General features: G+C 39.5%; 1 protein-coding gene across 1 annotated transcript in view; it reads right to left on the bottom strand.

Annotated features, from left to right (window-relative positions):
* RNGTT (RNA guanylyltransferase and 5'-phosphatase) overlaps positions 1-21,691 on the bottom strand; it is a 219,081-nt gene extending 197,390 nt beyond the window's left edge. The window contains exons 1-5 of the mRNA XM_065888674.1: positions 21,447-21,691; positions 12,239-12,348; positions 8,621-8,724; positions 8,442-8,530; positions 688-763 (exon numbers count right to left, since the gene is read on the bottom strand). Of these exons, the coding sequence (XP_065744746.1) occupies positions 688-763; positions 8,442-8,530; positions 8,621-8,724; positions 12,239-12,348; positions 21,447-21,510 (443 nt within the window). The 5' untranslated portion in view covers positions 21,511-21,691. The remainder of the gene's footprint in view (positions 1-687; positions 764-8,441; positions 8,531-8,620; positions 8,725-12,238; positions 12,349-21,446) is intronic.
* Positions 21,692-24,675: the final 2,984 nt, after the last annotated feature.

Here is a 24,675-nt window from a genome sequence, read left to right as displayed (position 1 = left end):
AGGGCTAGAAGTGCATGCAGTAGAGAACCCCCAAGGATGAATGAACAGGAAAATATACAATCACATGTGTACTTCAGCTGATTATATTCAGAGAAGGATCTACTGTGTGAAAGGCTTTGTAAACAAAAGTAAAGACCTTCAAAGTAAATGAGGAAATTCAGTTAGTAATATCCCATTCTCTAATCTCTCAGAATCTAAAAAGACACTTTACAAATAATAGCTGCTCAGAAAGACATGCTTATTGGTCTAAACAGAATAGCTCTGTCCCCCAAAATACCTTTTCTGTATAGCATTTAAGTTTTTCCTAGTACTCAATAGGTATTTTTAAAAGGTACTATTAAAAATGAAAAGAAAAACAATAGTAACCTCTAAGGTGAAAACGTACACAAAATATTGGGAGAACTTGTCTCTGATAATTCTGTAAGATGTGAAAAAAAATCTGGAAAAGAAAATGCATAGTATACGGGATCCATAAGCACTCAAAAGTGCTACTTAGTAGAAAACACCAGGTAATGAATGGTGTTCGAAAGATTAACCAAATCTAAAATGAGAACCACTTGAATCAATCATATTACTCATGACTTCACCAAAAACCTGGCAATATAAAATGCTATAACTGAAAAAGCAATAAAAAATTTTTATCAATTACTAAGTATGTCTTCTTCCATTATAACAAGAAACAAATACCTCCAATCCATTTTCTCCACCAAGAAGGCACATATGAGGAAACCAGTGCGATTGAAACCATGGGTACAATGAACACCTAAAAAATAAAACAATTTTGATTTAATAAATCACTTCAGAGGCTATGTTTTACTTTAAAACCCCAACCTGCAATCAAAACATTTCAATCATTTTATAAAATACATTTCTAAAGCTTGGCCTTCTTTTATAACTATTAAACCTATCAGCTTAAATTGCTTAGAAAATAATTTATAGCACTAGCTATAAGTTTAAATATAACATATACTGATTTATTAGTTACAACTGTTTCTAAGGTCTAAAGTTTTATCTTAAAACTAAAAGATTCCAAGCATTTTAAATAAGGAGGTATTTCATCAAACACACAACTCTAAAGAACATAGGCGCACGCACACACACGCACACACACATGCACGTGAGACACTTCACTAGATACGGAAAATAACTGATGGATACACAGTACAATAAAAACAAAGTTCTCTAGAAACCAACTGACTGTATCTTTACATTAGCTTGTAACCTTCCAAAATGAACTTTTAGAAGAAAAACCTGCTGAGAAAAAGACATTTATTTTTGTTAAGCTTTTTTTCAGGACATATTCAAGATCAGTGTGGTCCTGCCTCTATATTCTGAAAAGCTGCAAATGAGTTTCATAAATCCTAAAACTGACTGCATTTTCAAGTCATTTTAACTACTTTGAAAAGTAATAAAAACAGCTTGATGTACATTATTAAATGATCACACTGTAGAGAACCCACTTCAATGGCAGCTCAACGTAAAGTAGAGACGGAGCATCAATGAAGCAAGAAAACTAGTAAGGAAGCCATCCCAGTAATTTATGGAAGAAACATTTAGGGTAGAATGTGCAATCTGAGGGGTGAATAACTGTCAACACTGAGAGTTTGGTTTCTGACTTGGGTGACTATTTGGGCAATGGCCCCCTTTACCAGGTAAGGAAGTACAGGAGTTTACATCAGTCTTTCGGGCAAGGCAATGAGTACAGCTGGACATGCTGAGTTTAAGGTTCTTATGAGACTTACAAATATTTGGAAATAAGGGTAAAGAGCTTCACAGAGAGATCTAGCTGGAGTTGTGGATTCAAGAATAATCAGCATATAGTCACTACAGAAGCAGTCTGTGGTGTGGGCAAAATCACTGAGAATGGGTAAGTATCAACAGAACAAGAGAAGATAATTAAGGATGGAATCTGAGGAAAACTAACCTTTCAAGAATAAGTTGGCGGATGGAAGGGCATAAAAAATGACTAAGAATGAACAATCATGGGGTCAAGAAAACAAAGAGTGCATGAACACTGGGTCATGTTCACCAAGAAAAGAGGAAGTTCCAAGACAGGAGTGTTCAACTGTTTAAATGTCACAAAATGATTAGAACTGAAAGTCACTATTTGTTTAAGACTGCAGAGGGAGGACTCCAGATCGCAGTGATGTGAATGAAAATAAATGGATTCAAGTATCAATCTTTTGGAAAGTTGACTGGGAAGGAGAAGGGGAATATAAAACAGAAAGGTGTGGGGGTTTTTTGGAGGGAGGGGTAATATTTTAATATAAGAGGCTTGGGTATATTTACAGGCTGAAAAGGACCTGGTTAAATCAGAGACTGAAATAGAGAACAATGATATAACTGAAATGAAGTTTCTGAAAAGAGATAAAAAATAAAGAGATCAGGGACTTCCCTGGTGGCACAGTGGTTAAGACTCCATGCTCCCAATGCAGGGGGCCTGGGTTCGATCCCTGGCCGGGGAACTAGATCCCACATGCATGCCGCAACTAAGACCCGGTGCAACCAAATAAATAAATAAAAATAAAATAAAGAGATCAGCCTTGAAAAGAAAAAGTTACCCCTTAGAAATAATTGCTATAATCATGAAACTCTGTAAGTTCATCATCTCCAGTGCTTTGTTAAGAAAACGTGCCTCAAAAGTTACACAAAGATGTCAGCTGTAAATAGACATTTTTATTCAACATAAATCTTAACCCAACATGTAAATTTCCTTTCTACTTTATATTTGAGACCAATTTAAGCAACAAATACTCTAAAAATGTTTCTCATCTACACCACTACTATTTTTGCATCTAATTTTTACTCTAGCAAGATTAAATATTTTTATGAATAGGAAATGTAAGAATAATTGCCAATTAAGTGATTAAGTTGTGCGATGATATGCAATTTAAGAAAGTACCAGTGCTCATTATTCAACATAGTTTTGGAAGTTTTAGCCACAGCAATAAGGGAAGTAAAAGAAATAAAAGGAATTCAAATTGGAAAAGAAGAAGTAAAGCTGTCACTGTTTGCAGATGACATGATAATGTAATACACAGAGAATCCTAAAGATGCTACCAAAAAACTACTAGAGCTAATCAATGAATTTGGTAAAGTAGAAGGATACAAAATTAATGCACAGAAATTACTTGCATTCCTATACACTAACAATGAAAAATCTGAAGGAGAAATTAAGGAAACACTCCCATTTACCATTGCAACAAAAAGAATAAAATACCTAGGAATAAACCTACCTAAGGAGACAAAAGACCTGTATGCAGAAAACTATAATACACTGATGAAAGAAATTAAAGAGGATACAGAGAAATGGAGAGAGATACCATGTTTTTGGATTGGAAGAATCAACTTCCAATAGTGAAAATGACTATATGATCCAAAGCAATCTACAGATTCAATGCAATCCCTCTCAAACTACCAATGGCATTTTTCACAGAACTAGAACAAAAAATTTCACAATTTGTATGGAAACACAAAAGACCCTGAATAGCCAAAGCAATCTTGAGAAAGTAAAACAAAGCTGGAGGAATCAGGTTCTCTGACTTCAGACTATACTACAAAGCTACAGTAATCAAGACAGTATGGTACTGGCACAAAAACAGAAATATAGATCAATGGATCAGGAAAGAAAACCCAAGGATAAACCCATGCCCATATGGTCATCTTTGATAAAGGAGGCAAGAATATACAATGGGCCACAACTACTGAGCCCGCGAACCACAACTACTGAAGCCCACACACCTAAAGCCCATGTTCCACAACAAGAGAAGCCACTGCAATGAGAAGCCCGCACACTGCAACGAAGAGTCGCCCCCTGCTCTCCGCAATTAGATAAAGCCCACGCACAGCAACAAAGACCCAATGCAGCCAAAAATAAATCAATCAACTAATTTAAAAAAAGAACTTATTATGTGCCAAGTTATTATAAATATTTTTATTTAATCAAGAGAAATGTTTTTTATCAAAATACACATGTGCTACTCATGAAAATATATATTCACAAATCTGGCCCATGTATTTATAATTAGAAACACCTAAAGTAATTAGAGGCATTAGTTAAGCTACACATCTATTATACGTAGTCCACCATTTACCAAGAAATCAGCCATTTCTCTTTTAACACAAAACAGGCTTTTTTATTTTCCAGTCCACAAAATTCTTATCCTCAAGTTATTTCTGTACATGCAAACAAATGCACTATAGCTCCATAATCTCTTATTTGTAATTATAATTTCAAAAAAGCTCTAAAAAAGACTGATAGGGTACTATCAAAAGGATACAGAAATCAACTTAAAGGGGCTCCCATTGGCCTAGGATGGAGCAATTTGGGCATAAGAATAAATATTGACTGCAACTGATTTAAATACATCAACTATATAAAAATTCATGAGTTCATACAGATACTCCAAGAAAAGAAAGTAATCAGTCACCACTGGAGATTGGTAAGATACCAATTCATTATTCTGGAAATTAAGAAATAAGAGAATCAGACGCTTAACTTGCCTTTCCATTACAAACTGCATTTCAGGATAATCAAATTGTTGAGAATAGTTCTTTACTAAAGAAGAATTCCAGCTAATCCATGAAGAAATGAGAGAGAATCAAAAAAAAAATCACTGTTTTCCAGCCCCTAATGAAATACTGGAGGAAGGCAGCAACCATCAACGGGTAATAAAATCATTAGGTAAAAGACAGATGAAAAAGTCTGTAACAGAGGAAACAAGATGGTGCCACCAGAACCCACTTAATCATCTTCGTACCCCTAAAAGCAGGAACACCAGACATTATGTGCTTCCTGATGTGGTGTGAAAGGAACCATACAATGCCAACTATGAAGTATGCTTGCCAAAATATATAAGTACGCCTCTCGATTTAACTACCAGTTTACAGGACATACAGAAGACAAAGGAAAAAGTTAACTAATACTATGAGGAAGCACTCAGGTAGACCCAGATAATGGAATATTTTATAGGACAAATGATGTGGTTTCTCCAGCAAACTGACAGCATTAAAAAAGAGAGTGAATCAGAGAGATTTAAGAGACATAACAACAAAATGCAACATGTGGACACTATCGGAAACTGGTTTGAAAATCTAACTTAAAGAGGCATTTTTTCTATAATTGAGGAAACCTGAAAATGGACTAGGCTTTAGATAACCTTAAGGAATTTCTCATTATTCTGTTCGGTACAACTGCATGGTGATTACATAAAAACCAAAAATCCTTATCAGTTAGAGATGCATACTGAAACACTTTAAGTGAAATGACATGGTACCTGTGATCTAATTTAAAATACTCAGAAAAAAATCTGTTAGGGGGAGGAGAGGAAAAATGAAAAAAAAAAAAACAGCAAAATGATAATTATTGAAGCTGAATGATGGATACATGAGGTGTCATTTCACGATTCTCCCTATTTTTGGTATGACTGAAAATTTCTACAATAAAGAAAAATTAGGAGGTACTATCTCCAGGGGAGGTAACATATGGTAAGAATTGGAAACATATGACCCCCACGGGTTTCAGATAAGGGATTATGAAGCTGTAGTTCTTCCTAAACATCAGAAAACATCTGAGGCTTCTGTGTTTCAAGAACTTTTCATTTCCACTAAGTCTACAGTATTATCCCACAACCAGGCTAACTGCATGAACTGACAGTAAAATGATGATTTAAAGAAAAGAGAAGCTTTGAAAATAAATCTGAGTCTAACTTTTGTCATGTCACAAATGTCTACTGTTGATCACAAGTATGCTTCAGCAAGAATGTGTGCAAGGCTGATGAAAATTCCATCTCTGATACTAACACAATTAAAATATTGTAAAAGCAGACCAATAATTTCTGATCCTAAGAACACAAACTTGATTCTTTATTCTTTTTGTTTGAAAAGGTGTTACCAGCAACCAGCTCTAAGACCAGTTTCTGTTGTTGTCTTCAGAGTATTACAATAAATAATTGCCACTACAATGCTCCAAAACTGGACAGGCCCAAAGCAAGTGTTTCCACTTCAATCCTCATGAAGAGAACCCCTACCAGTGATATAAAACAAATAATATATATTAACATATAATATATTGTAGCACAGTTCTATAATTTTTTTTTATAACCCATAAAACACTCAATTTAGAAAATTTCCCCATCAGTTCTTCTAAGAATACAACCAGACAATTTATAACAAGGGTTGACTTGGGAGTATTAATCTTCCTGAAATCAGGATATCTGATTCCAGATGTTAAGTGTTCTTGAAGTTCTTCTTGAATTCTTCTTCTTTACCTCTATAATGGCTTCTCTCGGATGAAAAAAGTTGTTTTTAATTGTTCAAATAAAGGTCTCAATGCTATTTTAAGCTGTATATGTTCTGGTTGTATCCTAAATATGTGTGTATTTGTTACATATATTCATGTGAATGTGTAAATATATACACACATACATATCACAATACCATGTCATATAGTCCCATATTATTGTTCTTCTGTTAAATAAATTGCATACCGTACAATATAAATGATCTGCTTCTATCAGAGGTTTAAGCTGTTTCCAGTTTTTTAATTACAAATGAAGATGTGATTAAATTTCTTTCTCATAAATCTTTATGTCCATCTCTGACTACTTCCTTTAAATAAATTCTTAAATGTGGCCTTGACAAGTCAAAGTGTGTGAACACTTTTAAGAATCTTGACAAATATCACCAAATTGGCCCTCCAGAGAGGGCGTACCAATTAACACTCAAATTAATAATGTATAAGTACATCCACTTTATCCAAAGCTTGACATTATGATTCTTTTTTAATCTTTGCCAACTTGAAGGGGGAAGGTAACGACATATATTTTAATTTGTATCTCTTGTTAACAAGTGAGAATGAAAATTTTTTTCATGTTTCTTGGCTATTTGTAATTCATTTCTTATAAATTTCATTTTCATTGTTTTCCATATTTTTCTATGGAGAAATGCCTCTTTTGCCTGTTGGATTATAAAATCTTTTTGTATATAAGAATATTAACTTTTATCTGTCATATATGCTTCAAATATTGCTCCCAATTAGTCAAATATCTTTTTGCTCTGTTTCTGTTGTGTTTTATAATACAGAATTTATTTTTCATTTTTATGTGGTCACTCTAGAAACCAGTGTAACAAGTAATCAGAGATTTGGACTTTGAAGTAAGAAACCGGATTACAAACCTGGCTTAACCACTTATCAGATGTGTTACCACGGAAAAACTATACTTAATTTCTCTGAGATTCAGTTTTATTATCTGTAAAATACGGATACTGCCACATATTACAGAGTTGTTACGAGGATTACATTCATTCATTCCTTCATTCATTCATTCAGAGTGTCCCACCAAGTCTGCCAGGCAAATAATAAGCATTCATTAATCCCAGCTGTTACTATTACCATGAATAGACATTTTAATTTTTGACAGCAGTTTTCAAATTTAAGTGTACATAAAAATCACCTAAGACCCTTGTTTTAAAAACAATTAGATCCCTAGGCTTCATTCCCAGAGGTTTTGATCATACAAGTCCAGTACCAGGGGCCCTAAAGCATGCACTTCTAATAAACATCCTCAGGTGATTCCGATGCAGGCTGTCCAGGAATACAGCTTAAAAAATACCTGTTTATGGATTCTGCCTTTGACGATAAACTTGGAATACCCTTTCTTACCTCAGAGTTAAATAAGTACTGACCTATATTTCTCCTATATTATTATGGGTCCTTTCAAAAATATTTGATCCATCTAAAATACATTTTATTATACAGTTGGCTAATTGTCTCATAACCATTTGTTGAATAATCACACCTTCCCTCTCTGATGTGAAAAACATCTCTACCACTAGGAAACCACTGTAGTTTCCATTACTTTACCATATGCTTGGATAACTGGTAAGGAAAATCCCCTTGTTACTTTTTATCTTTCAAAATTTTCTTGCCCATAATTTCACCTGTTTGATTTGCCAAACAATTGTTTTCTGTACTCAATAAATACTGACTTAATGGAGGCAGTGGACTTAACAAATAGAAATTAACTTCATAGCAATTTTTCCAAAGTCTCATTGGGATTTTGCTTGGAATTACATTAAAAATTGGAAATTGGGATTCCCTGGTGGCACAGTGGTTGAGAGTCCACCTGCCGATGCAAGGGACACGGGTTCGTGCCCCGGTCTGGGAAGATCCCACATGCCGCGGAGCGGCTAGGCCCATGAGCCATGGCCGCTGAGCCTGCGCATCCAGAGCCTGTGCTCCACAACGGGAGAGGCCGCAGCAGTGGGAGGCCTGGATACCGCAAAAAAAAAAAAAGTTAGTCTACTACTTTAGTAAACGCTTCTTGGTGATGACTTAAAAAAGAAAAAAAAACTTCCGTATCAATTCACTTGTAAAAAAGAAAATGGAAACCCAATCACAAAGAAAATATTCAACATTGGTAAAGTGAAGCCAAACATACCTATAAGTTCAGGCGGGTTTCTTTCATTAAACCGCTCACATAGACGAATAAATGTCTCGGTATTCTCCGTTGTAGGGCATTCGCCATGTCTAGTAATACAGAAACATTTTTTTTTTAAGAAGAGATGACAAATTTCAGCAGAAGGTTTAAATATTAAGGAATCTTAATACATGACTTACCCTTTACACTGAAGTTTTATATATTTGATTCCTTCTTTTTCTATGTCATTTCTGTCATAGAATCTTGAAGTATTTGTCAGGTCCACCAACAAACCCATTTTAACCTTAAAAAAGAATGAAAGAAAAAAGGACAGATTTACTGGTAACTGAATTTGTACCGAATCAAACTGACTAAATGGCAGTATTCCAGGCCAGTTCATTCAACTACACTAAGGGAGATTTTAGGTTCACTCTGCCAATGAACTATTAACAAGGAAAGTATCACTTATCCAAGTCTTATTCAAGACATAGAACTTAGGCACTAAATAAAATAAATTAACCCCCAAACTAATGATGAAACAAGAACATAAGCAAAACAGACTCCACTTCAACATTACAAAAGTGTACCTAAAAAAGCAAACACTGATGTAGTTTTCTGCATGTCACTCCACCTATGATTTACTAGACAAGAAGCCAGAACAGGGATATCATCTATCTGAAACACACCCCAACCAAAGCTCCAGGCACACAATAACCCAGCACTCCGAGCAGTCATTACTACAGCACATGTTAGGCAGTTAAATTCTCAAGTGAGTACACAGGGCAAAAAGTGTGTACAGTCAAAATTCCCTTGTAAATCCCTTAAATAATCAATAAAGAACAGTACACATGGCCGTATTTGTGCATCTCATTGAAGACTTACTCCCATTCCTCAGCCAGTTTTTCTTCCTGTATTGGAACAAAAATCATTATTTCTTCTGTTGAGCAGTAACTGAAGTAGTTGGCTTGTGTTAGGGGGCCACAGGTTTGAAAAATCTTGAACAACCAGAATCATATTCAGCCTTGAAATATATGCACACTGGAACTGAGCCAAGTAAAAGAACAGTTAATCCAAACATCTTCCACCTCATTCTGAAGTATATACTCTCTGAGAAGAATGGCAAGAGAAACAACCTGTACTTTCTAAACTGTTATTTTTCTCTCTTTTGTTGTTACTGCTTTTATTGAGTACCTATTGTTGCGTCTGCCTAAAGGAGACTGGTCTACATAAGAATTCAACTCCGGGCTTCCCTCGTGGCGCAGTGGTTGAGAGTCCGCCTGCCGAAGCAGGGTACACGGGTTCGTGCCCTGGTCCGGGAAGATCCCACATGCCGCAGAGCGGCTGGGCCCGTGGGCCATGGCTGCTGAGCCTGCGCGTCCGGAGCCTGTGCTCCGCGATGGGAGAGGCCACAACAGTGAGAGGCCCGCAATACCACAAAAAAAAAAAAAAAAAAAAGAATTCAACTCCATTGTTGGGGGGGGGGGGGGGGGCGGGGGAATGGTAAAAACATTTAAATTTCATACATCACAAAACAGACAAAATTGTACACTTCTAAAATATAACTAGCTGCCTTAATGTGTTCTATGGATTTCTCCAGATTTCTTAGCTCATGTATGGATAATAGACAGCTCTTCTAGTCAAGCATCTTCTCACTTCCCCAGGAAATTTATTTTTTACGGCATTTTGTGTACTATCTGCACCCCTGGGCCTACTTCTCTTCTCTTCCCACAACGGTTTCTTCAGTGATCTTAATTCCTTCAGAGGATATATATTGCCAAATGCAAAGATTTAGATGCCATACTACAGCTTTTCACTAGTTAGAATTAGAACCCATTTTGTTTGTCTTCAGGTCCAAAATAAGAAGTGAATGAAAAGTGGGGATGAGCAAGAAAATATGAATTTTCTAAATACATACGAATACTTCAGAAACCAAGAAACTGTAATGCATGACTTAGCTGCCCTGAGCCCATGTATATGTATGTGTGTAAATGTGTGTCTGTGTGTGTGATGTGTCTGTGTGAATAATGTGTTTGGGTGTGAATGTGTCTGTCTGTATACACATATACTCATAAATATTATTACATACACATAATTATTTTTCCTTATAGATTCCCAATCCATGAAATAAGGATAATTATAGTATCCACCTCATACAGTTGTTGTGAGATTTAAATGAAGTCCTTACTCTGTGCCAAGCACTATTCTGTGTGCTTTAAATGCACTAATTTGGGCTTCCCTGGTGGCGCAGTGGTTGAGAGTCCGCCTTCCGATGCAGGGGACACGGGCTTGTGCCCTGGTCCGGGAGGATCCCACATGCCACGGAGCGGCTGGGCCCGTGAGCCATGGCCGCTGAGCCTGCGTGTCCGGAGCCTGTGCTCCGCAACGGGAGAGGCCACAACAGTGCGAGGCCCGCGTACCACACACACACAAAAAAATGCACTAACTTTATTTGCAAGTGAGAAAACTAAAACATGAGGAGATTATGTAACTTGACCACAGAGCTTAAGTGGCAAACCAGAAATCAAACCCAGGCTAATTGGTTCTAAGCCCAAGCTCTTAGCACTCTGCCTAGGAAATAGTTAATGCTCTATAAATGTTAACTATGACTTTCAAAACGTATATTAATAATGAAGATAAAAATTAAAAGTTTACAAGTAAGCTAAGATAAAAGATATAAACAAATAATGATCCAAAACTACACCGAGAATAGGGATGAGTAACAGGTTATCAAAAACTAAGTGGCATCTTTACCATCCCATAATAAGAGACTTGCACATAATGGGTACCAATATTTGTTGAATGTACTGAGAGAGCATACAATAACAGACCACCAAGAGTCTAAAATAGAAGAGAACAATGGTTGGTGTTATGGGTTGAATTATGCCCCCTAAAAACATATATTCAAGTCCTAACTTCCGGTACCTAACATATAGATTCATGGTGGTAGTTACAGAACTATTCCTTCTCCACAAAGGAACTCCCTCATGCTACCCCTTTACCGTCAGACCCTCTTCCCACCCCCATCCGTATAGGCTGGCACCTGCTAACTTGTTCTCTATCTCGGTAGAGAAGAGATAGTTCTGTATATAGAACTCTATGTACTATTTTTGCAACTTCCTCTGAGTCAGTTAATTATTTCAAAATAAAAGTTTTATTTTAAAAGGCCACCTGCAGGGGTTTCCCTGGTGGCTCAGTGGTTAAGAATCTGCCTGCCAAGGCAGGGGACACGGGTTCAAGCCCTGGTCCGGGAAGATCCCACATGTCGCAGAGCAACTAAGCCCATGCGCCACAACTACTGAGCCTGCGCTCTAGAGCCTGCAAGCCACAACTACTGAGCCCGTATGCCACAACTACTGAAGCCCGCGTGCCTAGAGCCTGTGCTCCGCAACGAGAGAAGCCACTGCAATGAGAAGCCCACGTACCACAACAAAGAGCAGCCCCCGCTCGCCACAGCTAGAGAAAGCCCATGCACAGCAACAAAGACCCAATTCATCCCTAAATAAATAAATAAATAAATAAATTTTAAAAAAATAAAAAGCCACCTGTAGAACAAGAAAGGGATAAAGTATGTTAAATCAATATCAAAAATGTTTTGTTTCGGGCTTCCCCGGTGGTGCAGTGGTTGAGAGTCCGCCTGCCGATGCAGTGGACACAGGTTCGTGCCCCAGTCCAGGAAGATCCCACGTGCTGCGGAGCAGCTGGGCCCGTGAGCTATGGCCGCTGAGCCTGCGCATCCGGAGCCTGTGCTCTGCAACGGGAGAGGCCACAACAGTGAGAGGCCCACGTACCGCAAAAAAAAAAAATGTTTTGCTTCTTACCTTCAGACTCTTCAGATAATTTGAAAGCATACTGGGATGGAACCGATTTTCTTCAGCAACTTGACTGTCATATCTTGGTCCTAACATTGTCTTCAGAGGTAAAAATCTTCCTAAATAACATGAAGATAGGTAATAATTTTCAATAATGAAAATGTTCCAGGTTAAAACTCTATAACTAGCAATTCTCAAAATCACTTTCTAACAATGTTTTAAATGGAATTTAAAAGAGTATTCATGAAATACTCTCAACCTACACTATATTTTCAAAAGGCGCTCCTTGGAACTTTTTAAGACAACATAAATTCTAGACATTGATAATCAAATATAATAGCAAAAGAAAAAATTACCAGTGAATGGAACTTCCACAAAGACTAAGTTCTAAACCACTACATTTAAAAGTTATTGCCTTAAAAAAACTAGAAAACTGATAATGAAGTAAATTAAATCAATTCTTTGACATTCCTATCATACTCTTTTAATATGAAATTGGAACTTTCTCCATCTTATAAGCTTATCCTACATCTCAGGAGAAGGATCATGCTGAGAAGCATACTAACCAAAATCACACTCCAAATGCATCAGTGATTCTAATTTCAGCAAGACTGACTGACTTTTGGCCTTTTTTTTTCCTGAATCACCATATAAACACAGGGGAAGTCATCTTTTAAAATCACCTATTTTAGCTGATTTATATTATACAATCAATAAGAATAAATATCTACCTAAAACAATATCTAAGTGAAGTCTTAACATCTGTCCAGAGGCTTTAAACAAAATTCATAAAAAGATCATTTTTTTCTATTTTTATTTTCTACAAAACCAATCAAGATCACCAGTAACCTCCATGTTGCTAAGTCCAATGGTCAACTCTCAGTTCTCAAATAACTGATCATTTTTTAATTCAAGAGGGAGCTCTTGAATCGCTTTTTTCACGTGGCTTCCAGGATACTACATCCTCCTGTTTTCCTCCCCTCTCTCTGGCCTCTCCTTCTCAGCCTGCTCCTCTTTATCTCCCTGGCCCCTCTATGTTTTGTCCCAGGGCTCTGTCCTTGCACCTCCTTTCTAACTACATTCACTACCTTGGTGTCTCATCAAGTCTCACAGCTTTAAAAGCCATCGGTGGGTAGGGCTTCCCTGATGGTGCAGTGGTTGGGAGTCCGCCTGCCGATGCAGGGGACACGGGTTCATGCCCCGGTCCGGGAAGATCCCACATGCCGCGGAGCAGCTGGGCCCGTGAGCCGTGGCCGCTGAGCTCCGCTCAGCACCGCTGTGCTCCACAACGGGACAGGCCACAGCAGTGAGAGGCCCGCGTACCACAAAAAAAGAAAAAAAAAAGCCATAGATGTGCTAATGACGGACAAAGTGTATCTCCAGGCCAAACCTCTCCCTTAACTCTAGAATCAAATATCAAACTGCCTACCTGACTTAGTCTCTACTTGATGTCTAAAAGACATCTGAGACTTGATATCCAAATCTGAACTCTCAATCTTCAAACTCCTCTAATGGTCTTCCCCATCTCAGCAAATGGTAACACCATTTTTTTAGTAGCTCAGGCCAAAACCTTTGGCGTTATCCCTGACCCCTCTCTTTCTTACACACCCCACACCCAATCCATCAGCAAATCCTATCAGATCTCTCTTCAGAATATATCCAGGATCTGACCACTTCTCACCACTTCTACCATCATCTCACCTAGATTATTATGCTTCATTTAGTTTATTTAACAGATATTTAATGAGTGCCTATTATGTTCTAGGTGCACAGACCATATAAGTGAAAAGAAAAAACGAACATAAAAATCCCTGCCCTCATGAAGCCTATATTCCATTAGGTAAAGATAAACCACAAACAATGAACATAATAAATAATAATATGGTACATTAGAAGTTTCATCCCACTAGACCTCTCTCCTTCTCACTGTTGTCCCAGAGGTCCGATTCTCTTTCCTCTACATACCCTTAACCTCCGTGCTCCTCCCCAGCTGCTCAGTCACACTCTCCTGAGAAAAAGCCAGACCTCGATAAACCCAACCACCTGATTTCTTTGGGCCTCCACCTACACAGCTCAAGGCTCCTAGAGAAAATCTCAGAGCACAGCAGAAGGGTGACAATATAAAACATAATCATCAATCTCAAAGGCAATCCTATGTTTCACATCCTTTCCTCATTCATAAAATATACCAAGCTCCCCTACCCCCTTCTCAACTGATGGCTTTGTATTATAGCGTACTGAAAAGAAAAAGTAGAAAGAAGCAACTTTATATGTTTAACACATACCAAATAATGTTTAAAACATTTTACATAGATTTATTCATTTACTCCTAACATAAACATATGTAACGTTATTATCCCCATTTTACAGATGAGGAAACCAAGGCAAGAGAGATTAAGTAACTTGCCCACTGTCACACTTCTAGTAAATGAGAGAACAGTGATCCAAACCCAGGTGATCTGGACGTAGGGTCCATGGAAATAATTGCTATTCAACAATGCCTCTCCACCACCAGGTAGAAACTTGCCTCACCTTTGCAGTTATAAACCTTTCTGTATCTGAGTCCATTTTCTCTTTCATCCCCTGTCCTTACTCCCATTAAAGGCAAATCCCCTCCCTTCTACTCTGGATTCTTTCCATTTTGCACTCACAAGGACCATAAATCAACTCTTCCTCCCTTCCATGTTGCTACCAACTTTTCTAGCATCTTAACATCTCACAGCATCTCATACATCTGGCAACTCCTTCCTTCTTGAAAAATTCTCTTGGCTTCCATATCACCATACTCCTTTAGTTTCTACCACCCACCTAATACCACCCCCAATTTCTAGCCATTCTTTCTCAACTCCTTTGTTCCCTCTACCCAGTTTCTTTTGTTTTCTTTTTCTTTTCCTTTTTCTTTTTTTTTAGTTGCAGCACACGGGATCTTTGTTGTGGCACACAGGATCTTTGTTGCGGCACACAGGATCTTTGTTGCGGCAAGCGGGATCTTTAGCTGTGGCATGCGAACTCTTAGTTGCGGCATGTGGGATCTAGTTCCCTGACCAGGGATCAAACACGGGGCCCCTGCACTGGGAGCATGGAGTCTTAGCCACTGGACCACCAGGGAAGTCCCTACCCAACTTCTAAAGGGCAGGTTTTGGTAAGGGGGGGGTTCCATCCTGGGCCTTGTCTTCTACTCTTTCTACATTCTCTGCCTGAAAGGTCTTTTCCACTGCCATGGCAGAAACAATGCTATCTGTTCATCAAACTCCATTTATTTTCCTCTTTCGCGGCACGCAGGAAGACTACATTTCTCAGCTTCTCTTGTAATTTGGTGAGGGCCATATGACTGGACTCTGACCAATGGGATATGGACAGGAGTGAGATACAACACCACCCCAAGAGCACCCACTCCTGCTCTTCCCCTTCCATGGCAACCCTGCAGGTCATATGTTTAAGAGGACCGCATCACAAGATGGGAAGAGCCCAGAGAGTCACCACTTGGAGAAAAGTTGCCCAGGAAAGCTGCCTGAAACACAATGCATTGTGATATGAGCAAAAAATAAACATAGTATGTTGACTGGAACCCTTGAGTTTGGGGAGTTGTTTGTCAGAGAAACTAGCATTACTTACCCTAACTAATCAAATACCATGTCTTTAAATATTGTCTTTATGCCGATGATCCTTAAATGTACATCTCCAACTCAAACTTGTTTGAATTCCAAACCATATATCCAACTGTGTACTCAACATATCTACCTGAGCAATCAGGATCTTTTTTTTTTTTTAACATCTTTATTGGAGTATAATTGCTTTACAATTGTGTGTTAGTTTCTGCTGTATAACAAAGTGATTCAGCTAGTATACATATATCCCCATATCCCCTCCCTCTTGTGGCTCCCTCCCACCCTCCCGATCCCCCCGGTCTAGGTGGTCACAAAGCACTGAGCTGATCTCCCTGTGCTATGCAGCTGCTTCCCACTAGCTATCTATTTTACATTTGGTAGTGTATATATGTCAATGCTGCTCTGTCACTTCGTCCCAGCTTGCCCTTCCCCCTCCCCGTGTCCTCAAGTCCATTCTCTACATCTGCGCCTTTATTCCTGTCCTGTCCCTAAGTTCATCAGAACCATTTTTTTTTTTAGATTCCATATACATGTGTTAGCATATGGTATTTGCTTTTCTCTTTCTGACTTACTTCCCTCTGTATGACAGACTCTAGGTCCATCCACCTTACTACAAATAACTCAATTTCATTTCCCTTTATGGCTGAGTAATATTCCATTGTATATATGGGCCACATCTTCTTTATCCATTCATCTGCTGATGGACACATAGCTTGCTTCCATGTCCTGGCTACTGTAAAGACTGCTGCAATGAATATTGTGGAACATGTCTCTTTTTGAATTATGGTTTTGTCAGGGTATATGCCCAATAGTGGGACTGCTGGGTCATATGGTAGTTCTATTTTTAGTTTTTTAAGGAACCTCCATACTGTTCTCCATAGTGGCTGTATCAATTTACATCCCCACCAACAGTGCAAGAGGGTTCCCTTTTCTCCACACCCTCTCCAGCATTTAAGCAATCAGGATTTTAATACTTCTTCCAACCTGCTTTCCCCCTCAATAAGCCCTAATGGTACCAATCATCCTACTGCATAAGCAGAAACTTGGGACTAAGTTTTGACTCTCTTTATCTCATTCTAAATCCAGCACCAAGTCCCGTCTATTTTCCCTCTTTAATATCTCTCAAATCAGCCTACTACTCTTCGACTCTACTTCTAAACCGTCACCATTATCTTTCACTTGAACTACCATGACAAGTTCCTAACCTCCCCACTTCCACCCTTGTCTCTTTCATTAAACACAGAGCAATCAAAGTAAGCTTCTTTAAACTGAAGTCAAATCATCTGACCCCAATGCTTAAGAAACGGCAATGGTTTGCCAGTGCACTGTGAAAGTATATAAATATTAAAACCCCTTATCACACCATAAGCTTATACGATCTGGCTCATACTCTCCACCCTCACATCCATATCCTCACTTTCAGTCTGAAATCTCTCCACCATCATCCTATCCCAACAGAAGACCTTCAAAAAAACAAAAAAACAGGGCTTCCCTGGTGGCGCAGTGGTTGAGAGTCCGCCTGCCAATGCAGGGGACACGGGTTCGTGCCCCGGTCCGGGAAGATCCCACATACTGCGGAGCGGCTGGGCCCGTGAGCCATGGCCGCTGAGCCTGCGCACACGGAGCCTGTGCTCCGCAACGGGAGAGGCCACAACGGTGAGAGGCCTGTGTACCACAAAAAAAAAAAAAAAAAAAAAAAAAAAAAAGCAACACTCACACTCTATCTAGCAAACTTCTATTTATTCATGTTAATTCATATATACCTCCCTCTGGGAAGCCTTCCCTGATCCCCTTCTTCTTCCCTAACGTCAAGGTTTATTATCTCTCTGAAAAAAAAATAATAATAATAAAAAGAAAAGAAAAAAAAGGTTTATTATCTCTAGTATCCCATAATAGTCTATAACAGAGTCATTATTGACCTTGTTAAAACAGAACTGTGTTTAAAACTGATGGTTTGCTACTCACAGAATTGTGTGCTCTTTAAGGTGGGGGACTATATCTTAATCATCTCCCAAGTCCCAAAAACCAGCACAAAGTATATACAAATATTTGCTAAGTAAAATGTCTTCAAAGTCATCACTATTATCATAAGACTGAATCATATTTATAGTCCCCCAGTTAGTTCCCGGGAGGTTCTTTATACATAGTACATACAAAACAATTTTATGTTGAATAATCAGAAGTTTGTTTTCTTCAAAGTGTTCACCTGAAATCTATCACTCAGAAGCAGGAAAAAAGAATTCTTCAGAAATAAAGCTTGGCCCTATCTCCAGGTACTCACTCTCTCACTAGAAGTCTGGTTTAATTAGAGAAGGTGACTTCAGAGTGGGACAAATTACTATTTATAATTAGTACCATCTTCTTTCTGATTCAGAAAAATTATGAACTTCTAGTACTAATAAGATTCATCCTAATGTTACAATGAGAAAATTTAAGCAGTCATAACACATTTTCCTAAATATGCAAAATATCAAAGAAATTATACAATAAGCATAAATTACTTTTCTAATCAGAACAAAAAAGAGGAAGAAAATAGCAAGTAGAAACTGGGAATGTGAATGATTCCTTATTTTTCTCTAACGCTTGCAAGAATATAGCTAGCATTTCTTATTCTACCACTATAAAACACTGCCAACCCTACATTATCTAAAATACACAATGTGTCATGAACACTTCTAGGACAGAAATGTTAGAGAGATCAAATTTTAAGGGAAATTCAAAAAGACTTATCAAGAATTTTATGTTGTATTCACCTTAACTTTCTAGTAAGGATCACAAAGCCAAGCCAAAGAATTGATTACCAGTAAAGATTCAGTTTGGTTGTCAGGAGGTCTGGGGTTGTGTTCAGGGCCAGCAACTGCTCAGATTAGGTGAGCTTAGTGACTCACTGATCACAGTAATTAACAGTCTATGTTTTGGGGGTCAAAATACTCTAATACAATAAAAAAAGAAAAACTTTTTATTCCTGACCCTTCATCTCCAGCAGAGGGAGAAAAAAAAAAGCACACAACTCTATTTCTTACAGAAGTATTAAGCTGCCTGGAGCTAAGCACCTTATCTGCTGCTGTCCACCCCCAGTCAGTACCACATTTGCCCCATTCATCGAGGAAAAAGTCAGTATTCTGATATTTGTCATTGCCATCTGCAGATTATATTAAAATTCTGATTTTAAAACTGTTTTTCTAATTCCAAATAAAAAATATTCACTGGGACAAGACCTTCTTTATGATTTCGTTTTTCTCACAAATCAGTGCAGCAGGTAACTCTAATGAAAGGATCCAGGAAACATGCTCCAGGTTAAAAAAGAAGCTAGACATCTAAGTTTAGAGGTTTCTTCATAACTCCATAGAAAAAGCCACATGTAAAAAGAAAGGATTCAACAGTAAGTTAGAGATGCCAAGGGAAAAAAAGTCAAAATGTCTGAAGAGTGAGATGGATCGTAATCAATTCATCTGAAGAGAGTACAATGACTATCAAGCACAAGTGAAAATCGTATAAAAATGGTTAGAACGTAAAAAAAATTACTCATTTTTGTTAAGGAAAACCATTTCCTCACCCTAAGGCTTGCTTAGATTATCTTTTATCCATCATTTATATGGCTTTATTAACTGAGAATTTTATATAAAATGTGAAGAAAAGCTGACAAACTAGAAGAACCAGAAAACCTGAATTAAAAAATGACTAGAGAATCTTCTCTTCCAACAACTTAAAATAACTAGGCTGGGACCTCCCTTGTGGTGCAGTAGTTAAGAATTCGCCTGCCAATGCAGGGGACACGGGTTCGAGCCCTGGTCCGGGAGGATCCCACATGCCGCAGAGCAACTAGGCCCGTTCACCACAACTACTGAGCCTGTGCTCTGGAGTCCTGGAACTGCAACTGCTGGGCCCGTGTGCCACAACTGCTGAAGCCCGCACACCTGGAGCCTGTGCTCTGCCACAGGAGAGGCCACCACAATGAGAAGCCCGCATACTGCAAGAAGAGTAATCCCCACTAGCCACAACTAGAGAAAGCCCGTGCGCAGCAACGAAGACCCAACACAGCCAAAAATAAATAAATAAATTTTAAAATAATTAATTAACTAGGCAGACATACTATAGCTGTGTACATAATTAGTAAGCATGCATAGCTCACTACAAAATCCTTTAATTTTGTTTCAAAACACCTTCTAGAAAAAGCATTAAGTTGGAGTTAGTTAAAATTTAAAACTTTAACTCTTCAAAAGAAACTTTTAAGAAAATGAAAAGGCAAGCCACAGACGGGAGAAAAGACTTTTAAAAGCATATCTTCAACAAAGGATTTGTATTTACAATACATAAAGAACACTAACAACTCAAAAATAAAATAAACAACCGAATTTTAAAAATCAGCAAAAGATCTGGACACTTTGCAAAAGAAGATATGTGAATTGCCAGGAAGCACATGAAAAGATGCTCAACATCAAACCACAGTAAGATAGTACTAAGCACCTATTAGAATGGGTAAAATTAAAAAGACTGATCAAATCAAGTGTTAGAGAGGATGTGGAGCAAACAGAATTCTCATATATTGATGGCGGGAATGCAAAATGTTATGACTTGGAAAAGAGTTTGGCAGTTTTTTAAAAGGTTAAACTTACACCTATCATGCAATGCATTCCTCTCCTAGAGATTTACACACGGGAAATGAAAGCATATGTCCTACAAAGAACTGCACATGAATATTCATAGCAACTTAGTATGCAACAGCCAAAAACTGGAAACAACCCAAAGGACCATCAACAAGTGAATGGACAAACCAATTTAAACTGGTGTATCCATAACAGTGGAATACTACTCAGCAGTAAACAGGGATGGGCTATTGATACGTACAAGCACAGCGTGAAAATCTCAAAATAATAATGCTGAGTTAAAGAAGCCAGAGACCTCCCCCTCAAAAAAGAGTATGTTTCCATTTATTTTAAAAATTATACAAAATGCAAACTAAATCTATAGTGACAGAAAGCAAATCACTAGTTGCCTGAGGGAGGGAGGGATTACAAAGGGCAGGAGGAAACCTGGTGTGGTGATGATTGTGTTTACTATCTTGATTGTGTTTCACAGGGTGTGTGTGTGCGCCTGTGGTCCAAATTTATCAAACTGTACACTTTCAAACTGTACACCTTAAAGTCTGTTGTGTCAAACTCAAAGATGAAAAAGTCCTCAATTAAGAATCATTTAAAAAAACAAAAACCTCCAGTCTCAGTGTGGATGAATTTCACCGCTGGGAACTGCCCCTCCCTTTAGCCTTCCTCTCAAAACCGACACTTGTCCCTTCCCCTTTCGAGAACTCTCAAAGGTTTACAAACTCCTGACTAAGCTTCAAAGTATTATTACCCACTGGGTTCTTGGGTTCTCGGCTCCTGCCACACAGAGCTCCTATCTACCTTCCCGTTCGCAATATTTAGCCTTACTGAAGAGTGACAAGTGCCCCCACTCCCTCCAGTCCAGGTTCCCAAACACTCATCCACGAAGCTTCATCGGACCGAGCACGTCTCGGTCCTGAAACACCACTACCGAAAAGCTGCGCCCCACTCAGCCCATCCCCGGACCCGCCGGTGCGCAGGGACTCGAACACCCCCCGTCCCGGTTACCTGCCACCGGCTGGCCGCGCCGCGGACAGTTTAGCCACCGCGGGGGAATCTTGTTGTGAGCCATGTCTTGGGGCCGTGCACAGCCGCCCCCTCCACCAACTCGCCGCGCCGCCGCCGCCGCCGCCTCCTCGCGCTCCGCTCTGCTCCCGAGGTCGAGGTACCCGAATCTCGGCCGGTGTCCGAACCCCAACCGCCCGGACCTGGTAATGTCAGCAGCGTCGCGCCACTTCCATTCAGGCTCAACTCTAAGCGAGCCCACAATGCACCGCTACTTCCGCCCCAAAAGCCCCACCCCCTTCTTTCCGAGGTCAGAGGTGATGAAAGAGACGCTGGCGGACGGATGGGAAGGAGTTAAGGCCAAGGCGAATGGGAGGGGCGGGTCTTCCCTCGCCCCGCCCCTCCCTGCCCAGACCCAAAGCGCTCTCAGGGCGGCTTTGCACATGCGCAGCTGCCGTAGTATTGGGAACCAGAAGTGGCGCTTATATTCATTTCCCATAGACTGCCGATGGAAACCCCAGAGAGTGAAAAGAAACAAATCCTCTTTCCACACGTAGACTGGTCCGCAGATTCATTAAGGCATCTGTTTTACTGACGAAGGGGGCCATCCCACCGCCGTCGTAGCTCAAGAACCTGATAGCCCTTTTTCGGCCAAATTTGATGTCCCGGCAGTATCTGCGTTTGATTGGGAATTTGGAAAGTTCTTCCTGACGTGGATTAGGGGGAACAAGCTTTAGAGAAATTCTAAGAGCGAGAGATTGGAGCACCAGGAATGAGGAATTTCTCTTTGTGGGAGTACTTCTGGGGATCCATGAAACATATGAAATTAATCTCAAAACATTTTTTATGAGCTTTGTTTGTACACTTATGGAGCAATGTTTTATAGCGTATTTGGGAGTCTCAAAATTACCAACTAAAGTGTGTAATTGGCAAAGGCAGGAATTGCCCAGTGGAGTACCACTACCTGATGGTGTTACTTGCCTTACCAAACAAACGGTCTTTCCCTTCCAGTTGAGCAGGGGCGATTGGGAGTGTTTTCTAAACTATGTACTGTAGTAAGACTTTCTGTAGTTAACAGACTAATTTAGTTAAAGTATTCGATATAAAGCTGGGTGCTGGCAAATTAGTTATAATGTAGCAGTTCGGCTTTAACTACCAGTGATGTGTTTGTACTGCAAGAGTGTGAGGTTTGGGAGAATGCATTTTAATCTTACGGGACAGCTCAGCCCCTGAATGCCTGTACCCTCTCAGTAAGATCAGAATTCTCCCTTGAAACAGAGAGGGCCCAACGGCTCTCTCTCTGAGAGAGCCTGAGTTAGGTCACACTCCTGGTCTGTCCTGCCATTATTTCTGCTGAGACCTTTTAGTGAAAGTATCACTCCTCTGCTGACAAGACTGTTGCCTTACAAATCAGCAATCTGCCCAAATGATGCCCAATTCTCTTCTCTGCTGGCAGGGGGAAGTTGGTACCAGACCCAGAGTGGTGAAATGTTTGATCCCCCAAATCTCCAAGGATGAAAACGGTGAGCCTGGTCCTGGAAAAGTATTTCACTTTCCCCTTCTGGGGATGACTCCCCTTGGAGACTGTCCTTCTCACACACTGTGTCCGCCTAGGGAGCTCAGTACTAGGCACAGGGAATGCTTCGCAGAGGCTTCATACCACCGATGAGCAGCTGTTATTGGTTGTTAAGGCAGCAGTGTGTGCTTAATTTTCACACCACTATTCAGTTATGCCCTCTTTTGTCTTTTAAAGAAAGATTTTTTTTTTGATGTGGACCATTTTTAAAGTCTTTATTGAATTTGTTACAATATTGCTTCTGTTTTATGTTTTTGGTTTTTTGGCTGCAAGGCATGTGGGATCTTAGCTCCCCAACCAGGGATCAAACCCGCACCCCCCTGCATTGGAAGGCGAAGTCTTAACCACTGGACCGCCAGGGAAGTCCCCAGTTATGCCCTCTTTATCCTTGGTGCCAACAGACCCAGAGGACCCTGTGGTTCCCTTCTGCCCACAATAAAGGGCAGAGTAGGACAGTGGCATCCAAGTGAGAGGGCCATTTCTCCCATTTCTCCCTACCAGGAATCCTTTGCCTGATGGGTACTTCTGCCAGTATCACTCCTACTCCCACATCTCTGCTATCCTTCAAGAAGAAAAATAGATGCCCCCAGAGGAACCAACATGTCTCCTCCCTGGCCTCCTGGAACCACCAACACATTCTCATAAATATGTCTTGGCCTCCTCTTTATTGACTCTTCACAGGTGAATTCTTCTATAGAACATTTATTTTGCCCATAAGGAAAGGTGCGTGTAAGGGTAAAGAAGACTGAATTTTCCCTCTTGACAAAAAGGAAAGAGACTTTCCTTTTCCCAGGGTATTTCCTTGAGAAAGCTTGTATTTGTAAATCCTTCCTCATCACCCTGATATGTATATAAATCTTTTGAACATCTAAACGAGCCTCTTGCCTGTTTTACAACCCAGGAAATTTTCTTAAGGCCTAGGGAGCCACCTCTTTGTAAACATGAAGGAAGATAGCACCCCCTGTCTCCCTGTCACCGTGGGAATTTAACCTAAAACACCTCGTTCCAAGCTGAAAGTCACAGAGATTGAAAAGTTTTGTTTTCCTTTCAGATAATGGCAGTTAGCTAACACAGGCAGCCAAGCCAGTTACCAAGTAAATTTAGGATGAACTATGAAAGACTGTATAATAAACGGTGCTGCCGAAGTCCTCTTACATGGGGACTAGTTATTATTTATCTCGAGAACATGTATGGAATGGATCATATATACTTGGCTGTTTGCAAGGGTGAGTGTTCTCACTTTGCAATCTCATTAGAGGATTGCCTGTGATTTGCATTAGAGTCTGGTTCAGTGCGTATTTAATAATAAAACTGGTTTATTTCTTTGCTACATTTGTGGAGTGAACGTTCTCCTCTCTATGAGTGCCTCTGTCCAAATTTCCCCTCTTCATATGAAACCGGTCATATTGGATTAGGGCCCACCCTAATCCAGTATAAACTCATCAAGATTCCATCTGCAAGACCCTACTTCCAAATAAAGTCACAAGTACAAGGTTAGAAGTTAAACATATCTTTTGGTACAATTCAACCCATAACACCCACTCTTACTTTCAGAGGCACAGTCCAGGCTTGCAGACACACAAGCTGTTTTGAATCCCAGGAATGTGGCTGCACTATGTCTTCCTGTTTCTGAAGGAAGTTTTTCTGGAAAGTCAG

Source organism: Phocoena phocoena, chromosome 12 (genome assembly GCF_963924675.1).
Source record: "Phocoena phocoena chromosome 12, mPhoPho1.1, whole genome shotgun sequence".
In the NCBI taxonomy this organism is placed as follows: Eukaryota; Metazoa; Chordata; class Mammalia; order Artiodactyla; family Phocoenidae; genus Phocoena; species Phocoena phocoena.
The sequence above is the reverse complement of the archived record's forward strand: the minus strand, read 5'-3'. Positions and strand labels throughout refer to the sequence as shown.